At 47.4% G+C, this 16347-nt stretch overlaps 2 protein-coding genes across 4 annotated transcripts; one reads left to right on the top strand and one right to left on the bottom strand.

Annotated features, from left to right (window-relative positions):
* Positions 1-710: 710 nt before the first annotated feature.
* Positions 711-13821, bottom strand: LOC131670491 (voltage-dependent calcium channel subunit alpha-2/delta-3). Of its 3 annotated transcripts, none has more exons than XM_058946135.1 (14): positions 13199-13821; positions 7416-7497; positions 7067-7344; positions 6418-6806; positions 5878-6197; positions 5522-5779; positions 4924-4998; positions 3506-3861; positions 3231-3435; positions 2911-3156; positions 2334-2835; positions 1908-2275; positions 1552-1842; positions 711-1475 (listed from the first exon to the last, which is right to left on the bottom strand). In XM_058946135.1, coding segments are annotated over exons 1-14 (3645 nt in total). In that variant the 5' UTR covers positions 13201-13821; the 3' UTR covers positions 711-1202. The 3 variants fall into 3 exon arrangements, with proteins under 3 accessions (XP_058802118.1, XP_058802115.1, XP_058802117.1); XM_058946132.1 differs by lacking the exon at positions 13199-13821 and adding an exon at positions 7799-7995; XM_058946134.1 differs by lacking the exons at positions 4924-4998; positions 13199-13821 and adding an exon at positions 7799-7995.
* On the top strand, positions 9800-16259 carry LOC131670493 (protein rolling stone-like). The gene is made up of 2 exons (XM_058946137.1): positions 9800-10085; positions 14791-16259. The coding sequence occupies exons 1-2, from the start codon at positions 9950-9952 to the stop codon at positions 15633-15635; spliced, it is 981 nt and encodes a 326-aa protein (XP_058802120.1). The 5' UTR covers positions 9800-9949; the 3' UTR covers positions 15636-16259.
* The last annotated feature ends 88 nt before the right edge of the window (positions 16260-16347 follow it).

Raw genomic sequence — 16347 nt, 5'->3', positions numbered from 1 at the left:
ATGTTGAAAATTGCCCTTCCTAGCGTTTACTTGGAATAAAATGAAAATTGTAACAGATGAAATTTGCCACGTAGCAAACAAAAAGGATAAATAATATATCAGGTGATAAACCATCGCAGGTTCTATTTTAAATATCTAGAAACAATTTCACATTGTTTCTCCTATTTCTCTTATTGCAAACTTTCTTTGACGCGCATCACTGACATCATTGCTATTCATTTTCAACGTATATCTCGCTTGCAATAGATTGTACCTTACAATCGGTGATTTAATTCAGCGTCAGTTTCATTCGTCGCTGGTGTAATTCCGCGGTTGATAACGTGGAGCAAAGCGTTGCGAATGGATTCCTTGATGCTGATAATCATTGAAACAAAATAGGTAATATCGACCCGTTTAATCTTTGACACATTTGAGCCAAGTGCGTGTTGTAGGTTTTTTGGATAGATCAATTCCTCCTCTAATTTCGGCGTCTTACGCGAGAGCGAGGCAAGCTTTATCGTTTGAAAATGAAAAAAAAATTAAAAAATTAACAAATTAATCACTGTCACAAAATTTACTCGTACCTGCTTGAGGTATGGTATAAATTTTGGTTTTATGTCGGTACAAGATATCACCGTACTTTAAAGTGTCTAATCAGTGGTGTATAAAGGTTGTAATCGATCATCACAGTAACTCAAGAATTCCGTACGCTCGAAAACGATCAACAGCCATAAATCATTTATTGTCTTAATTTTATATAACAAATTCACGTGTAATAAATCTAATTGGTACGAGTAGAGTATAATAAACGTATGTATTGATACACAATTAAAAAAGAAACAAATGCCACTGAGGCTTCATAAGAACCTCGGTAATAAAGAACTTTGCATGAGCAACATACGATAAATAAAAAAGGAATCAGGCATTTTTGCAGTATCGTACTCTGCTCAGACATCAATTCGCGATCCGCAAAATTCACAATTCGAATTATTGTCAAGGATAGAGCATTGATGTGATCCAATGGATTTTTTCTAACAAGTTGCGCGAGTACGACTTGCCGAAATAAGTCCTATGATGGTGTCATCGATGCTCAGTTGTCGACAGTAATTCGGACTTTGAACTTTGCGGGTCGCGAATCAATATCCAGGCAGAGTAGTGCAACAACACACAATGACTAGACTAGTAGCATCTTTTTTCTTTTTGTTGAACACATGTCATTCTCGTTACAAAAAATTAAGTAAGCACTTGATAGTTAGGGCAGCGACAAGGCATAGCGACAATTGAAGACCGCTGGCGCGGCCACACGACTCAATTTCATCCTCCTCGTCGTGTTGAGTGAAGCAATGCTTGAGACGTCGTTTGTAAAGTTCGTTCAGTTTGAGTTTGTGACAGGGTGGCTCTTCCGTTGCAATCTCGACTGGAGTCACATCCACGTGATCGTAGCAGCTTTGTCGGTCGGTTATCACCACCACGAGGATAAGGTTCGTGTAGCGCACCTGTCGCAAAAGAAAAAAGAACTCATCAGCTTTGATCCCGCAGAGCAAGAGGGACGAGCGCGCGGTCGAAGCTAACTCTGTGCGCGTAAAACGGCAATGCGCAGCTGTCCTGCTCGTTGGTGAAGCTTCTGTTGAAGGCAGCCTTGTTGACGATGTACAGAGTGGATTGCATGTCGCACGGACGAGCCGTCCGGAATATGTGCATCTTGGGCGGTTTGGAGAAGTCGGCCTCCTCGTCTTGGGCGAGGACGTACGGCAGGTTGTGGAATTGCGAGGCGTACATGATTAGTTTGGCGAGCAGCCACGTGACCAAGTTCCACGTGTAGGCGAATGGATTTTCGAACAAAGTCGCGGCGCTCTCCTCCCTCTAAAAATCATGGACGATCAGATGAAGCGCGCAGCTGAGCGAAAAGAAGAATCGAGCATACTCACCGTGTCGTGGCACACCGACAGGTAATCGTAAACGGTGACTTCGTTGAAGAGTCCCTGGCGAATGAGCGACTTCATGACGGGAGCATTGATGTCGATCGAGCCGAAGAACTTGCCGGCGTCCGCGTGCTTCGCCTCCGAGATGACGATGTAGCCGTTCTGATCGATCAGGTAGCAGTCGACCGCGGTCAAGTTACAATTGAACGAGTCCCTCGACGTCAGCGACATGAATTGCTCGTAAAATTTGATAACCGGCACTTGAATGCCCGCGACACCCGCCGGCGCTTTCAGACCGTTGTCCATCGGGAAAATGCCCACGGAAATGGTAGCCACGGTGTCGTCGGCTCTTTCGTCGCTCCTTATCACCGGCACTGCCGACAAACGGTTGCTCTCATTTCCGATCGATAGCGCAAGGAGTGGATTGCCCACCTGTCACGGAAATGCTTTCGGAGTCGATCTCGTTCTGCAGTATAGCTCCTTTGTACCAAGCCTCGTCGAGGGCTCGCTTGTGCTTGGCAAACTCTCTGACATGCTTCTCGGACATGGTGCGGTTGTAATTCTTCACGGTCTGCCACCTCGTGAGGCCACTCTGCGTAGCCATGAACCGCACGAACACGCCGTAATCCCGGCTGTAATTATACACCTGCATGGAGTCTTGACACTTTTCCGGCTCCAGTTCGCCGTCGAAGCTCTCGAACGTCGCCTGAGCATCCAGGATCAGCAGCTCCATCAGCTCTTTATCGCAGTAGTGGTCGTTGTAGTGGCGTTGGTAATCGACGTCATCCACCGTATCATCGACGCTGCCGCAGTCAGGTTCGTAATCTTCCGACTGCAACTGAGCCAAATCTTCGAACTCGCAATCGTCTGCGAGGTGCTCATCGTCGTCGTCGTCATCGTCGTGGTTGTCGTTGTGGTCGTCGCTGGAATCATTCTGAAGAGAATGTGCAATTTGACGCAAGAACATGAAAAAAAAAAAAAAAAAATTCCACGCCACGCGCCAACTCACCGGCGCTACATTCCTGGCATTCTCGTACTTGTTGTACTGCTTGGGAAAACGTTCGGCCTCGCTCTTGGAAAAATTACCAACTATGGTGAGGAAGTGACGCAGCTCGTCCTCGGGTGTATCGAACTCGTGGCCCTCCAGGTAATGGTAGCGACAGTACACCCAGTCCGGATGGATTCCCCAGTGGTCGCCGGCGAACAAGTCGGAGATGTTGCGCGGATTGTGGAAGAGGTCGATTTCCTTGGACACCTGCCGACGAGATCTCTCGGGGTAATCACGGAGCGAGGCGCGTTCGGGGTCCGATAAAGCCGAGAGCTACCGACCTTGATGTGGTAGCGGCCGTATTGCGGCAGCACGACTGCTATGCCAAACGGCGTGAGCGGTAGCGCGGCGTAAAAGTAGTCGCGGCTCTCCAGCGTGACCCTGCGCCAATCGTCGTAATGCAGCTTCACCTTCACGTTCTTCTCCGAGCCGCACGTGTGATTGACCAGGCTCTCGCGTATCTTCTTGATGACGTCGCTGGCCACCCTGCAATCGTCAGGCGAATCGTCGTGGCGCGCTCGCTCTCGGCCCAGAGGTAACGGGTAGCTGTCCTTACCTCGGCTCGCTGTCGTCGTCGAGGATCTCCACTTCCGTGAGATCGATGCTGTTGAAGTTGAGCTTCAATTCGCCCTGGTAGTCGGGCTTCAGGGCCGGGTGGTAAACCACGTAGCCGAGATTGGAGACGATGAAGGCGTAACCGTTCACGCCCAGCTTGTACGGCAGCGTGAGCTTGCGTATGTCCTTGAGCGGCACGTCGGTGCCCACCACGCCGAGTAGGTTCGCCTCGCGCTTCTTACCCTCGGCCTTGCTCTCCTCGTTACCTTTGCGATCGAACACTGGAATGCTCACCGAGGTTAACAGACGATCGCGCCAGTTTATACCTGTCGCGCCGCTCGTGTTGGCTATCTCGTCCTGATGATCGTCAATTATCAGAGAATTAGCATCGAGTTGCACTGCTTTGCGAGGGTGGGTGAATTGTGAGTGGCATTTTGGTACTACGTCTAGCGTGGCAATCAAAGCGTATCCAGCGTGACTTGTCTCGAATGATCACGATTTATGCCAAGCACACGTCGATCGAAGGCTTTCGGTAAGCCGTGCGACGTCTTTGTTCTTTTCCTTTTTAACTATATGCAGCAGTGTATCATGTTACGAGGAACGCGGACTGTGCTCGTTATAACCATCACAAAGTCCTGTGCGAACTTTTGTTGTGAGATACAAAATATTCGTTGTAAACGCTACTCGCGATGTACGTTTTTCCTTCCTGATAAATTGGAAGTGGGCACTACGAGCGAGTCTGCCTCGTGAATATTTAGAGCGACTGCGGCGCACTTTGCTGATCCTTGCGAAAATTTTAGCGCACCCGCGTCAACCTTTACTGCGCCGTCAAATTGACCGCCTCAAAATTCATGAATTTCGACGAGCGAGCTGTATGAATAAATCTCCATACTCCAGGTTTCCTCGTACAGCAAACACTCGCGAATTTTGATCATTGAAATTTAAATTTCTATGGCAGAGATCTTACACGTCAAAGTACAAAAAGTAGGGTACATGCTTGGGCAATAAATCACTCGTAATTTTTTGCAACATCTGCAAATAAAATTGTGCGCAAGCCGTGAACAAAATATTTTTGCTTGACTAAGAAACCAAAAGTTAAAACACTTCGTAAATACGCAACTAAAAATTGGAGGAAGAGGTTGTTGCTTTTTTTGGATGCTAATGTGTCTAATATACAACACACGCACACACACGCATACACTACCTACGTAATAGAAAACTCAAAACGCAACAGGTGTTGGAGACGGTAATATATATCTGTTGAAAGTGCACGTGTATGGCAAATATGTGTGCGTCGCCTGACAGTGGCACTGTAATGCAAATGTATCGGAGGCGGAAAGTCTTGGCAGTGTTGCGAACCAAAAAATGTAAAAAAAGCCAAAAACGGGAATATCGTGGGCAATTAAAACCAGGCATTACCTCCTGATCGGTAATATCCACGCCCTCGTCAACGAACGTCGGGTCTTTCGTGATGGGTGGCGTGTTTTCCTCGCGCTTGGAAAAGAGAAAGACTCTCGTTACTCGGCTGTGGAAGGACATGCAAACGAAGAGACACGGCTCGTTCGGAATACGCGCGCGTTGCGAATCGTACGATTTCATCGTGGAAACCCGACCGCGAAATCGCTTTTTCTTCTTCTTCTTTTTTTCCTCACTCTACCGGGGCGTGAACGACGATGCGTAAGTGCAATGCCTCGCGAGTGCGCGTGTCTACATCGCGCGACATACCGTCGTGGTAATTGGACGCGCGACGCGTTGGCCGTTCAACGTCCTCGCGTCTCTTTCCAAGCGCTCGCGCGTTCCCCAAACCCAATTTTGATTTTCGTTAATTCTTTTCTATCTGTATTCTTCTCTCTCCTCCCTCCCCCACCTCTCTCTCTCTCTCTCTCTCTCTCATTTGAATTGTTTTTGCCGATTGATGCCAATATTTTCGATTATCCACGAAAGATCGTGCGCTGCATGAATGAGTCGATCGTGAAAAATTATCGGAGCCGATGATTCTCGCGTCGAACATCCTCACCGAGATATCGACGTAGGCGTGCGTCCAGACCACGGGATGCACTTTGCCGTGCAGCACGAGTGGCCTTGCGACCACTGCGATGTACTTCAGCACTTGCTCTGGCACCTCGGCCTGCGTATGAATGTGTGTGTAGTAGCCGCGATTCAGACACGCCATCCATTGAATCTCTCGCACGTTCGTCACTTCTTTGCCGAGCAAGTAGGTGAACACTCTGATCGGCATTGTCCCGTTATTCAGCCAATTGTACTGCTCGAATATCTAGACAAACGTATATGAATTGTTGACAATTGAAAAAAAACGAAGCGAATGAGAATCTTCTTGGAGTGAAATGTAATGATGGTGAGGTAGCGCTTTACCTCGGTAATATTGGAGGCAATGCCGTCCGTAATGAGCATGATGAGCTGATTGCAGCTCAAGTTAGGACCGCAGCGTTCAACGGTTCTGTACTTCGCGAGCAAGTCGAACGCCGCGATGAAGGCGGTGGTGACGTTGGCCATATTCTCTTGCTTCATGTGCGTCACCTCGTCGTTGATCTTTCGCAGATTGTCCGGCGTCGCCTGCACGAGCATGTCGTGAAAGCACGGCACCACCTCTGACGTCACGTTCGTGTAGTTCAATACCGCGACGTAATCGTTGTTCGACAGCGTGGACAGGATTACCGATATCGTTGATTTCGCTGGAAGTTTGAAGAATGCGATCGTTTGATTGCTCCCGAAAATCCGAAAGAAATAACCGATGAATAAACTTAACTCGCTTCGAAAATGCAACGGAGCGAGCGCTTTAGCCTGTAGCCAACCACAGTTCGTTTTAAATGACGTTCTCTACCCCGTAGAGAACAGAGTTTATAAAAACATTAAAAAAACCGCCAAGGAACAGCCGACAGTAAAAACACTCACCGATGGTATTACTCATGCCATACATGCTACCGCTATTGTCAACAAGAATGACCACGTCCTTGGTGCAGGTAGCAGCCTCGATGAACCAACTTCTTACGCGGCAGTCGTAGACGTCAGCAAAGTCGTTTCCCAATTGGTCTTGACCGAATGGCCAACGCATGGCTGGGAATTGTCGTAGCATTCCCGTCATCGAGCAGAAGTACTGCCACAACAGCGCTGGATCCGATTTGTAGTTATGCTTGAATATTCGGTCCATTCGTTCCGACCACGTTATCGTGTTTTTCAGTGTTTCCAGTTGATCGTATACGTTCGTCGGTGTGTGCACTGCTGAATGAGTGACGTTCACCGATACGTTGTTGAAGTGCGTGTTTGGCTCTAAGTACATCATCCTAGAATTGTTGAGATCAATTGCATTGCCATTGACGGAGATTTATAAAGTGAGTTATAAAAAGACCGCCCGCGCGGTCGCCGTATTATCAAAAGTCGGCGAAAATATTCGCACTGTATATCCGTAATCTATCTTCGAAACTCGGACCTCGTAAAGTCTCGCGAGACAACGGCATGTATTTTGGCACGATTTATCACGAATATCGAGTCTCACCGTTATTTTCGATCAGCAATACCTCCAGTAAAGCCAAATTCAACTCACATGTAGCTGTCATTGTGCTTAAACATATTTGAGGGCACTTTGGACTCATAGAAATCAGTTCCATTGGTCGAATTGCTGTACTTGGTCGAGTAGTACGTGAGATTCAATTGATCCGTACTGAGATATTCCCATTCCTCGGAAATCCTCTCGGCTTCCTTGTACAAACACTTGACGGCGTCCATCTTCTTGCTGAGCATCCTGGCAACATTGATGCTTATGCGCTTGATAATGTCTTCGCCTTTCTTCTTGATCACTCGCACGCCCTTCTTCTTGTACTCCTGCGAAAGAGCAAATTGAAATCAGCTGGACGAGCGCGCTCGCGATGCCAATTCGCGCGCGTTACACTCACGTTCACCAGTAATTCTGGCTGTATAAGTCTGTCGGCGAGTTTCCGCAGGTCCAGGCCAATTGCATCAGCCCAGTTGCTTACCCTGATAAAAAGCAATTAATTGATCGTTTACGACGGGCGCGTGCACAAGGTATACGCTCGCACAGAAGTGCACGCATCCCGCGGCCTTCCACGTTAATCGCACGCACTTGCCGTCGCGTGACGACCATGCGCCTCGCTTTTGCGCTGCGACCTAGCTCGCAAGACGCCTTCTTCGTCGAATTGACGATGCTTATCGCGGCAATATTTTCGCCGCCGCGGCGAGGCAGTGGAGAGAGAGAGAGAGAGAGAGAGCAAAAGGAACGAGTTGCGTCGAAAATCGAAGATCTCAGAAATAGACTCACACTGTGGTCTCGGGCAGGCGAGCCGAGGTGCCAACGGACCACGTGCATAGCGCCACAATGACAAGACAGCCGACACCGACAGCCCTCATCTTCATTGTTCACCTGCTCATTGATTCTACGAGAATATGCAGCCACGAACGATGCACGGTCGAAGCGCTCCGTATCAACTATTCGTGGGTAGTAGGTCCGAGCGGACGGCCGGTGCCCCGGCAACTGTGAGAGCTTCCGCGTCTCTCTCTCTCTCTCTCTCTCTCTCTCTCTCTCCCCCTTTCTTTCTGTCTTGGAAGGTGTATTTTTGGACGGCGGCGCTTTGAGTTTATAAATATACCGTGCATAGTTCCACACTAGTGACGTGGGCCGTTAACTTACTCTCCCTCTCTCTCGGGTCGTCTACTGCTCGCGGTTAGCTTTTTTCACTTTCACTCTCTTGCAAGCTCGGCTCGCGAGTGTGGGTGCGAATGCAGCCGACGTTGGCCTACTTGTTTGGGGCTTACTTTTACTCTTTTTCGGTTTCGCCGGTATAAGCTAGACCCTCTATGGCTGCCAAAGAGTGCAGCTGGATTTTTGATACGCTTGATTCTTGATTAGACGCGTGGTTAATTAGGTTACGTAAATTTTAATTTTTTGGCTGTTTTTTTTTTTTTTTTTATTTTGATGATAAAGCCTTTGACGGTTTGGATAGCTAGATAAATTACTTTTTATTGTCTCTCGACAGGCATTTTAAGTCATTCCCATACTCGTGAGATTTATGTATTCATCATTATTTCATTAATGTGAATAATTTAATGGGTGGCTTTGTAATCAAATCAGATATAATTTAGTTCTATTGTTTGAAAATATACGACTCGAACAATTCAAACGATCCGTAATTATCGTATTGACGGTAACTAACATGCATCGTTGAAGTAAACTTTTTATGATTATTACATCGTTGCAGATGAACTGTTGACTGCGATAAATCAATAAGGATAAAGTTGCAGACGGGTAGAGGCATACACACCATGAAAACTCCGAAGGCACAAATGGGCAGCCAAAATTGATTAATTAGATCGTGCGAGCATTTGATTCGCTCGCACGTGGATCAAGTAACGCAATTTCGAGAATTCTCGGCCTGTCTCGCGCGTCAAGCGCAGAGAAGACAAGCGAAAGATTACGTCTTGAGTGATTGATTCGAATTGTCTGGCGAGAGTGCGCGCGAATGCGCGAAGATCAAATTTGAGAGCAACGCGAGGAGTCGCGGAAGCCCCGCGTCGCCCCGCACCCAGCACGCGTCTGTGCCATGTGCGCATTGAACAAAGTATATGATTGCATATGATCGTTTGCGCATACGAGATCTTTGACCGTGCCGATCTCCGTCGAGCAGAAGGGGTTCAACAAGCGAAATAAGGCAACGCGCTCGTCGGCGACCAAGTCCCGTTTCCCAATTGATCACCTCTGCCGGATAAAAGCTCGCGAGAACCTGCAGCACCGCCGCGGCTAGAATCCCAAGATTTCCAAGTCATTCGCGTAAATGAGTTTCTGAACTTGGCACCTGGCCTCGATCGGCACAAGTCGCCTACTGCAACTGTCGCGGAGAACAGCGAAGGGAAAGCAAAAAATGACGATGGCAATGCACGGCATTAAACAATGAAAACGTCATGAATCACTTCGCGAGCACATAACTCGGAAAACAATCATCCTCTCAGACCTTAACTGAACGCATCCTCATTTGCGCGGAGGGCAGGCGGGCGCGCATCGGCAACCTCCCCCTTGGACGAAAACAAATCGTTTAGTCCGTGCGCGCTGTGTCCGAGGCGATCCCCTCTCCACTCGACGGGGCAGCACTCTATTCGACAAACGACGCGCAGAACGAGGAAAAAAAGGAGAAATAAAAAGAACGAAAGACAAGCGAGTAACGCCGGGCAGCGGAGGCAGCGCGGCACACGTACGGTTGTCCCCCTTTGCAGTGCGTTAGCAATCGCGCGCGGATCGATATAATAAAGCGAGGAGCTTGCTCGCTGTCGCTCCGACGGTGTCGACGACATTCGTTCGTCGTCGTCGTCGCCTGATGTTGCGACAGTGCGGAGCAGCGGGAACCTCCGCCTCCACGTTCTTTTAGTCTTCCGATACACAAGCACACACACACACCCACCGCGCGTACGCACGGAGCCGATGGATACCACACAGGTGCCACACCGTAACACTACTCGTCGTCAGTCTTACTCGTCATCCGAGTCGAGCAGTTTGGATGCCGCCGCTCACGCCGCAACTGCGATCGAGGATTCACACTCTTCTTCGCCTTTTTGCGGTGCGTTTTCCCCCGTGTACATGTGCGTGCGTGCGTGCGTGCGTGCGTGCGTGCGTGCGTGCGTGCGTGTGTGTGTGTGTGTGTGTGTGTGTGTGTGTGTGTGTGTGTGTGTGTGTGTGTGTGTGTGTGTGTGTGTGTGTGCGTGTGTGTGTGTGTGTGTGTGTGTGTGTGTGTGTGTGCACGGTGAAATGTCATTGAAGCGCACTGGTGCGAGGACAGTTGCACGCGCGCTGTGTCGTCGCGGAGAAACGTGAGGTGTAGGCGAAAAATCTGCAGTCGTTCGCTGCGCGACGACCACTCGTGCACGACAGGTTGCGAAGAGGAAGAAGCGATGCCGCGACGCGAAGAGCCGTTGTCTTCAATTCTTATGGTTACCAACCGATTCGCGTGTTTCCGGTATTACTAGGACAGTCAGTGGGCATTACTAGGCTGCCGGGACGGGAAGGGGTTCGCGGATGAATAATTGAATAATCGTAGGGCAAAAGCAGCCCCGCCGATCGATAAATTTGAAATTGAGGAACAGCTCGAGCCGGCTCGAGATTAAAAATGAAATCCCGGACGAATGGTACAATTTGAGCGACGCGGGACGCTCGACTGCGCGCAGCGCGAGACACGTCATCCGCGACGACGAGCTTCGTTTTTTCGTGAACGCCTCCTCTAACGTAACGATAAACAGGCAGCAGATTTCCTCGTGGCGTGTCAGGTGCGCGACGCCTGTATCTGGGCTCACTCGCAATTAAAAGCGAGACGTCCGAAAGGACGCCTACTTGTATTAAGCTCGTTGTCCGTCAATAATAACGGGCCGCGATTAGAATAAATTAGCGTTGAATTAGTATTGGTCGTGACGTTTGTCCCGATGCATGCAATGTCGCAAGGAGACGCGACCGCGTAAGGTTGGCTTGATTCGTCGGACCGATTCTTTGATGCTTCACTTTTCTTTATTTCTCTTATCCTTCTGCAGCAGTTATGCCGAGCGAACGTTCGATTGATCGTCGTTCCGTTTTTTTACACTCAATTAGTGCACGCACCAGGCGAGCGCCAGGGATTTGAATGCTTGGATTTATTTGCGTGCACAGCTTTGTTTATCCACCTGCCGTGTAGGAAGTAATTTTGAAACTTTGAAGAAAAAAACAGACGTGTCGCGAGCTTACCGAGATAGCGCCAGTTAAAAAATTTGGCAGCAATTGAGCTTGTCAATAGCTTATCTCGGCTAATCTAATTGAAAAAATTATAGTGTCTTACAAGCTATTGCTATTATCGATAAAATTTCAGCAAATATCGAATCCTCATCGAACGTACAAGCATTCGACGTCTCGAAATCGGCCGACGAGCTACCCACAAGGAGAAAATCTCGGAGTAGAGATAAAGCTTAATTAATCGTGGCGTCAGCGTTAAAGTAGTTTTGCAATGAGCGCGCACGCAACGCATTCGTCTCGTGCCTTCGACTCCACCCGCGCTTCGAAATTACCGCGCGCCCGCGTCGTCTGTATAGCGGCGTCGATCAGCTGACGCCTCGACAGCACCGCGATGACGAGTATAGGTGGTGGAGCAGAACAGGCGGGCTTTGTGTACGTGAGCAAATTGCCGTCTTTTCAGTCGCGTGTGTGCGAGTTCTCTTTTTACGAGCTAGGGTGCGATGGCTATTCTAACGGTTCAAAAATGCCCTTCGCTCAATTTGTTCCTTCTATTCTTTGGATACGTTTGCTCAAGTAAGTTTACATGCATCACATTTACGTTTACGGCAGTTTTAAAAAGAATGCTACTCGCCGGCGACGTTATGGTTGGAGTTTTTGTTATTCGAGTGGTCTTCTAGGGCGATTATTTGAGTGGAATCGATGTTGATGTGGATTGTGTGGCAATTTGATTGATATATCAGGTATCTAATGAACATAACCTAACTTTCAAAGTAAAACAAATAAAAGGTGTTTAATTAGATTATGGATAAATGGAATCTTTCGATGAAAAATAAAAAAAATTAAAAGCACAACGAAGAAACTTGTCGTTCCTCATTGCATTATCTACAAAAAATAGCGTTTGGGTATATATTCAGTAAAGTGCAAGTAGGAATGTAAAGAGCGCAAAGCAAAAAGTCAACAATGCAATAACAAGTATATACCGAGAATATGAAGACAACGCGAACATTTTTTTTATTTTATAAATCACGTAATATTACAGGTGTGTGCGATTTGTTATCTCAATAGCGTTTACGATCTGCAAGAAAAAATAATGACTAACTATAGTTGTTGAACTAACTACCGAAATATAGTCGACGAATTGAATTTACGTAGCTCGAAAAAAAATACACTGAGTTTCAAAATGTGTTTATCCATCGCTCGTCAATTAAATCGCAACGACCGTAGTGATTTTATCACACCAACTTGAAGTAATTTTCATTCATAATCGCGCGTTCGTTTTCAATGAAACGCCGGTGATCAATGTAATAGTTATACTTATACGATTGATCGATAAATTTGACGGCTCGACGCGAATGAAAGTTTCATCAATGAGAATTCTATTAGCAAGTCTAATCGATGTTGATGATACAATTGAAATCATTTGTACACGTTACATTTTTTTCGCATTAAGCCTACGTGACGAACTAATGGGTGTGACCTGTTGGTGCCCTGTCTGCGAAAATGATTTGTCAGCTTAATTCGCCCTACTGTGACTCACTACGAATATCAGTCGTCGATAAACGTGTCCCCAAAAAGTCTTTGACCTAACGGCTAACGCGGAAATTAGATAAGTAATCAACGCCTACTTTAATACTCTTATTGAATAGATTTCTGTTGATTAAAGTTCAGTCGTTCATATTCAAGTCCATTTATTGAATGTGTCGAGAAAATTACGAAAAGTATTGAATAATGAAAAACATTTTCCCTCGGTCCTCTATTGATGATTAGTATTTAATTGTCAGTCGTGTAAAAATTTGTTTCAAACTCGAGAGGAATTCGAAAAATGTCATGTTTTTTATAAAAATTGCAATTTCTATTTTTAATTTCTTTTAACGGGATAGTGTAAGCAAAACAACTAATCTCAACAAAAAATTGATTGAATATACATTAAAATAATAATGATAGTAATGATTATAATAAAAATAATAAAAATAATACATTAACAAAAATGAATTCGTTCATATTTAACAGTCTGCTCGATCTTCTCCGGATCTACGTTGAAAGGATTGTTAATATTGTCGTTTCAATTTCCATCTCCGCCATGCAAAAATTCTTGTACTCTTTCTCAAATCTTCCTTAATTCTCCCGAAATATACGGAAAAAATTAGAAGCAGGCTTTGCAATCTACGTTTTTTTTTAAACTTTTCCCTCCGCGGTAACACTTGACAACACGCATACACACACACAAACAAAAGTATTATACAATGATCCAGTAATATGCGTTGGCCGCGTGTGTCGTAAAAAAGTACGCAAAGCGCGAAACAGGAGACAGGAAGACTCGTGCGTAACCACCACGGATAGAAGTCGTGCTCCTCGCCAATTGCACTTTTCGGAATCGTCCAGCACGCCACTCTCTCTTTCTCTTTCCCCCGAATACCGCGAACTAGTGGGTTGGAAGAAGTGGAGGGGGACGAGCCGATGCCTCGCTCGTGAGACTGGATTCGTCGTAATCGAGTAACGACTCAGTCTCTGACTCTCCGAAGCGAATGCGCGTGTCGATCGCGCGCGCGCGCCAATCTCGTCCTTGTCCCGGTGCCTTGGATCTGGCATCCTCCAGTGCGCGTTTGTCCTCTCGTGTTTAAGTGCGTTTAAGGTGATTTTTCTCCTCTTTCAACGCTAAATCTACTCTTTTTTGTTCGAGCTGTCGTCAACGCGTAGGTTATCGTGCGGTAGAAACCAAGTAGCTTTTCAAAATTTTCCTGGCATGTGTACGTGCGAGACCCAACGCTGACGTGCAAACATTCTTTGACGTACAGCATCGTGATTTTTTTTTTGCTTACTCGTTACGATGCATGAAATTAATTGACGTACACGAGTATCGCCTGATTTCGAATATTTGCTTTACTCGCTATAACGTCAGAGACGCACGGCTGTCGATTATCTAACCGGCTTATCCTACAGTTACTCACTCAATTTTTCAACTGCCAGATTTTTTTGTGTTCGAAAAGTACGATAATAATTTTAGACAATGCAATTTTTCCTTAGTGAGTACAAAAGTTACTTTTCCTCCAAATTTGATTATCCACTGCGTAATAATGACATTATCCTCGATCTAAGATTCGAGGCATACACTCGACGAAAAAATGTAATATCGAATAGACATTTGACGACTGACTGCCGCAAATTTAAAAGTCCATATGTATTATGTCCGGCGAACGTCAAGACGCGCAAGCATTCGTGTTGATCAACATTCCTTGCTGAATTCAACCGATAGGACATCCTTGAAATAGCTTACGAAACGATTAGGAAAAGGCAGAGCGCATAAATTAGGCTGATGGCGAAGTCCGTGAGAATGGGTGAACGCGTTTTCAGCGTATTTTTGTAGGCCAGCCGATTCAGAGCACGGTACAGACGATCACTGAATTCGTAGACGTACAGGGGGCTGTTCGGCACGCGGCAATACCAGTGCGCCTCGCGGCAAACGTAACGCGCGGCGACAAGCGCAGAAGTCTCCGGTGGAGAGGTGGCGAGTGGCGGCGGACGGCGGGATGAGGCGCGACGCGACTGACCAGAGAAACGTTGGCTTGCAGGACGAAGAGCTATGGTGAACAAGCTGTGGTACCGCGAGCTGGCGCGCAAGTGGTTCTCCAGGAAGTTCGAGCCGCCGCACGCGCGCTGCTTCTCGGAGGCGCGCTGCCAGGACAGGCTTCAGCCCTGGTATCTGGCCTACCGCTGGTTGATCTGTCTGCTCTGGCTGTCGGTGGTGCTGTGCTCGGTGCTGGAGGTGGGCAGCGTGAATCCGCTTGGCGCCTGGGAGAAGTGGCCGATCTACCTGACCAACTGGGACCTGGCGCTGGGACTGACGCAGGCGCTCCTGGGTGCCGCGCTGGCGAGCAAGCGCTGGGTGCTGCAGCGCAAGCCGGACTTCGATGCCAGCGGCATGGCCTATGGCAAGCTGGAGAAGGTGTACTGGTTCCTGTACGTGGTCACCTCGAGCCTAGCCATCGGCGTAACGGTCACCTACTGGGGCCTCGTGCACGACGCCAAGATCCACCACGTGGACACGCTCAACATTCTCATCCACGTGAGCAACAGCGTGTTCATGCTGCTCGACTTCTGCGTGGCCGGCGTGCCGTTCGAGCTGCGCTGCTTCTGGTGGTCGCCGCTCGTCGCCAGCTTCTACCTTGCCTTCACTGTCGTCTACTACGTCGCCGGTGGACTGGACAAGAGAGGCACGCACAAGATCTACAACGTGTTGGACTGGCAGAAGCCCGCCAGGACACTCCTCGTGTGCTTCGGTGGGCTGAGCTTCCTTGTCGTCACGCACTGTCTGCTGTACTTTCTCGCGCGATTCCGCGATCGCCGACAGAAGGGCCGCGTCGTCGTCAGTGACAAGGCGGACTTCGATCGGCGGAAGAGCGACTCGTGCGTGTGATTCCTGTGCCGCGATGCGTTTGCGTACACGCGTCTCGTTATGCAGCCGCGGCGGGGAACAGCCGTCGTACGTACCGGCGAACACTGTCTTTGTTCTCTTTCGCCGCCCAAACCCTTCGATTCCTCTCTCCGGACAGATGTTTGTGGTTTGGAAATTTCGGCTTACAGACGTTAATGCCATGGGCAGAACATTGTAAGGAAACGAGAGGCATGTAGGTGACGTCTTCCTGGAGCATCGTAATTTGTTTAGTGTCCAGTATTATATATATATATATATGTATAATGTATGTTACATTTGACGACTTCGTTGCAATGTGGTCTATGACTAATTAATCGAGTATTGTAAACTGCGTGTATGTTAATACAGCGAATGTGCGTGATATAATACATTGTCATGGTCCTTTTTTATACGCGAAACATTGTATGTAAGAGAACAATCTTTGGGTCGATTAATGATCTCGTTCAGAAATTTTTAGAGATTTCCTCTTTGTAACGAGACTTTTACGTAAGTTATGTAATATCTTTACGTCTGTTTTCACTACGCTCGAACGTGTACGTGTACACATTCCTTGCCTATGTACGATTCCAAAGATATCATCTAGGAAGTAAGATGTTTTTGTATTTGCAATAAGTTACGGTTATGAAATAAAGTAAAACCGTTGTTTTGTCTTTTTTTTGAAAAATACAAACGTTATTATTTTATTCATGTTTGT

The sequence above is a fragment of the Phymastichus coffea genome, unplaced genomic scaffold (genome assembly GCF_024137745.1).
Source record: "Phymastichus coffea isolate CEN01 unplaced genomic scaffold, Cenicafe_Pcof_1.1 PCOF00111, whole genome shotgun sequence".
NCBI lineage: Eukaryota > Metazoa > Arthropoda > Insecta > Hymenoptera > Eulophidae > Phymastichus > Phymastichus coffea.
Note: the sequence above shows the minus strand (reverse complement) of the source record. Positions and strands in the feature narration are given on the sequence as shown.

Coding starts and splice junctions, on each gene's coding strand:
- LOC131670493 (XM_058946137.1), top strand. CDS start 9,950: ATGGATACCACACAGGTGCCACACCGTAACACTACTCGTCGTCAGTCT. Junction 10,086..14,790: donor CTCTTCTTCGCCTTTTTGCG/GTGCGTTTTCCC, acceptor GTTGGCTTGCAG/GACGAAGAGCTATGGTGAAC.
- LOC131670491 (XM_058946132.1), bottom strand. CDS start 7,893: ATGAAGATGAGGGCTGTCGGTGTCGGCTGTCTTGTCATTGTGGCGCTA. Junction 7,345..7,415: donor AGCCAGAATTACTGGTGAAC/GTGAGTGTAACG, acceptor GCTCTTTCGCAG/GAGTACAAGAAGAAGGGCGT. Junction 6,198..6,417: donor TGGCATGAGTAATACCATCG/GTGAGTGTTTTT, acceptor TCAAACTTCCAG/CGAAATCAACGATATCGGTA.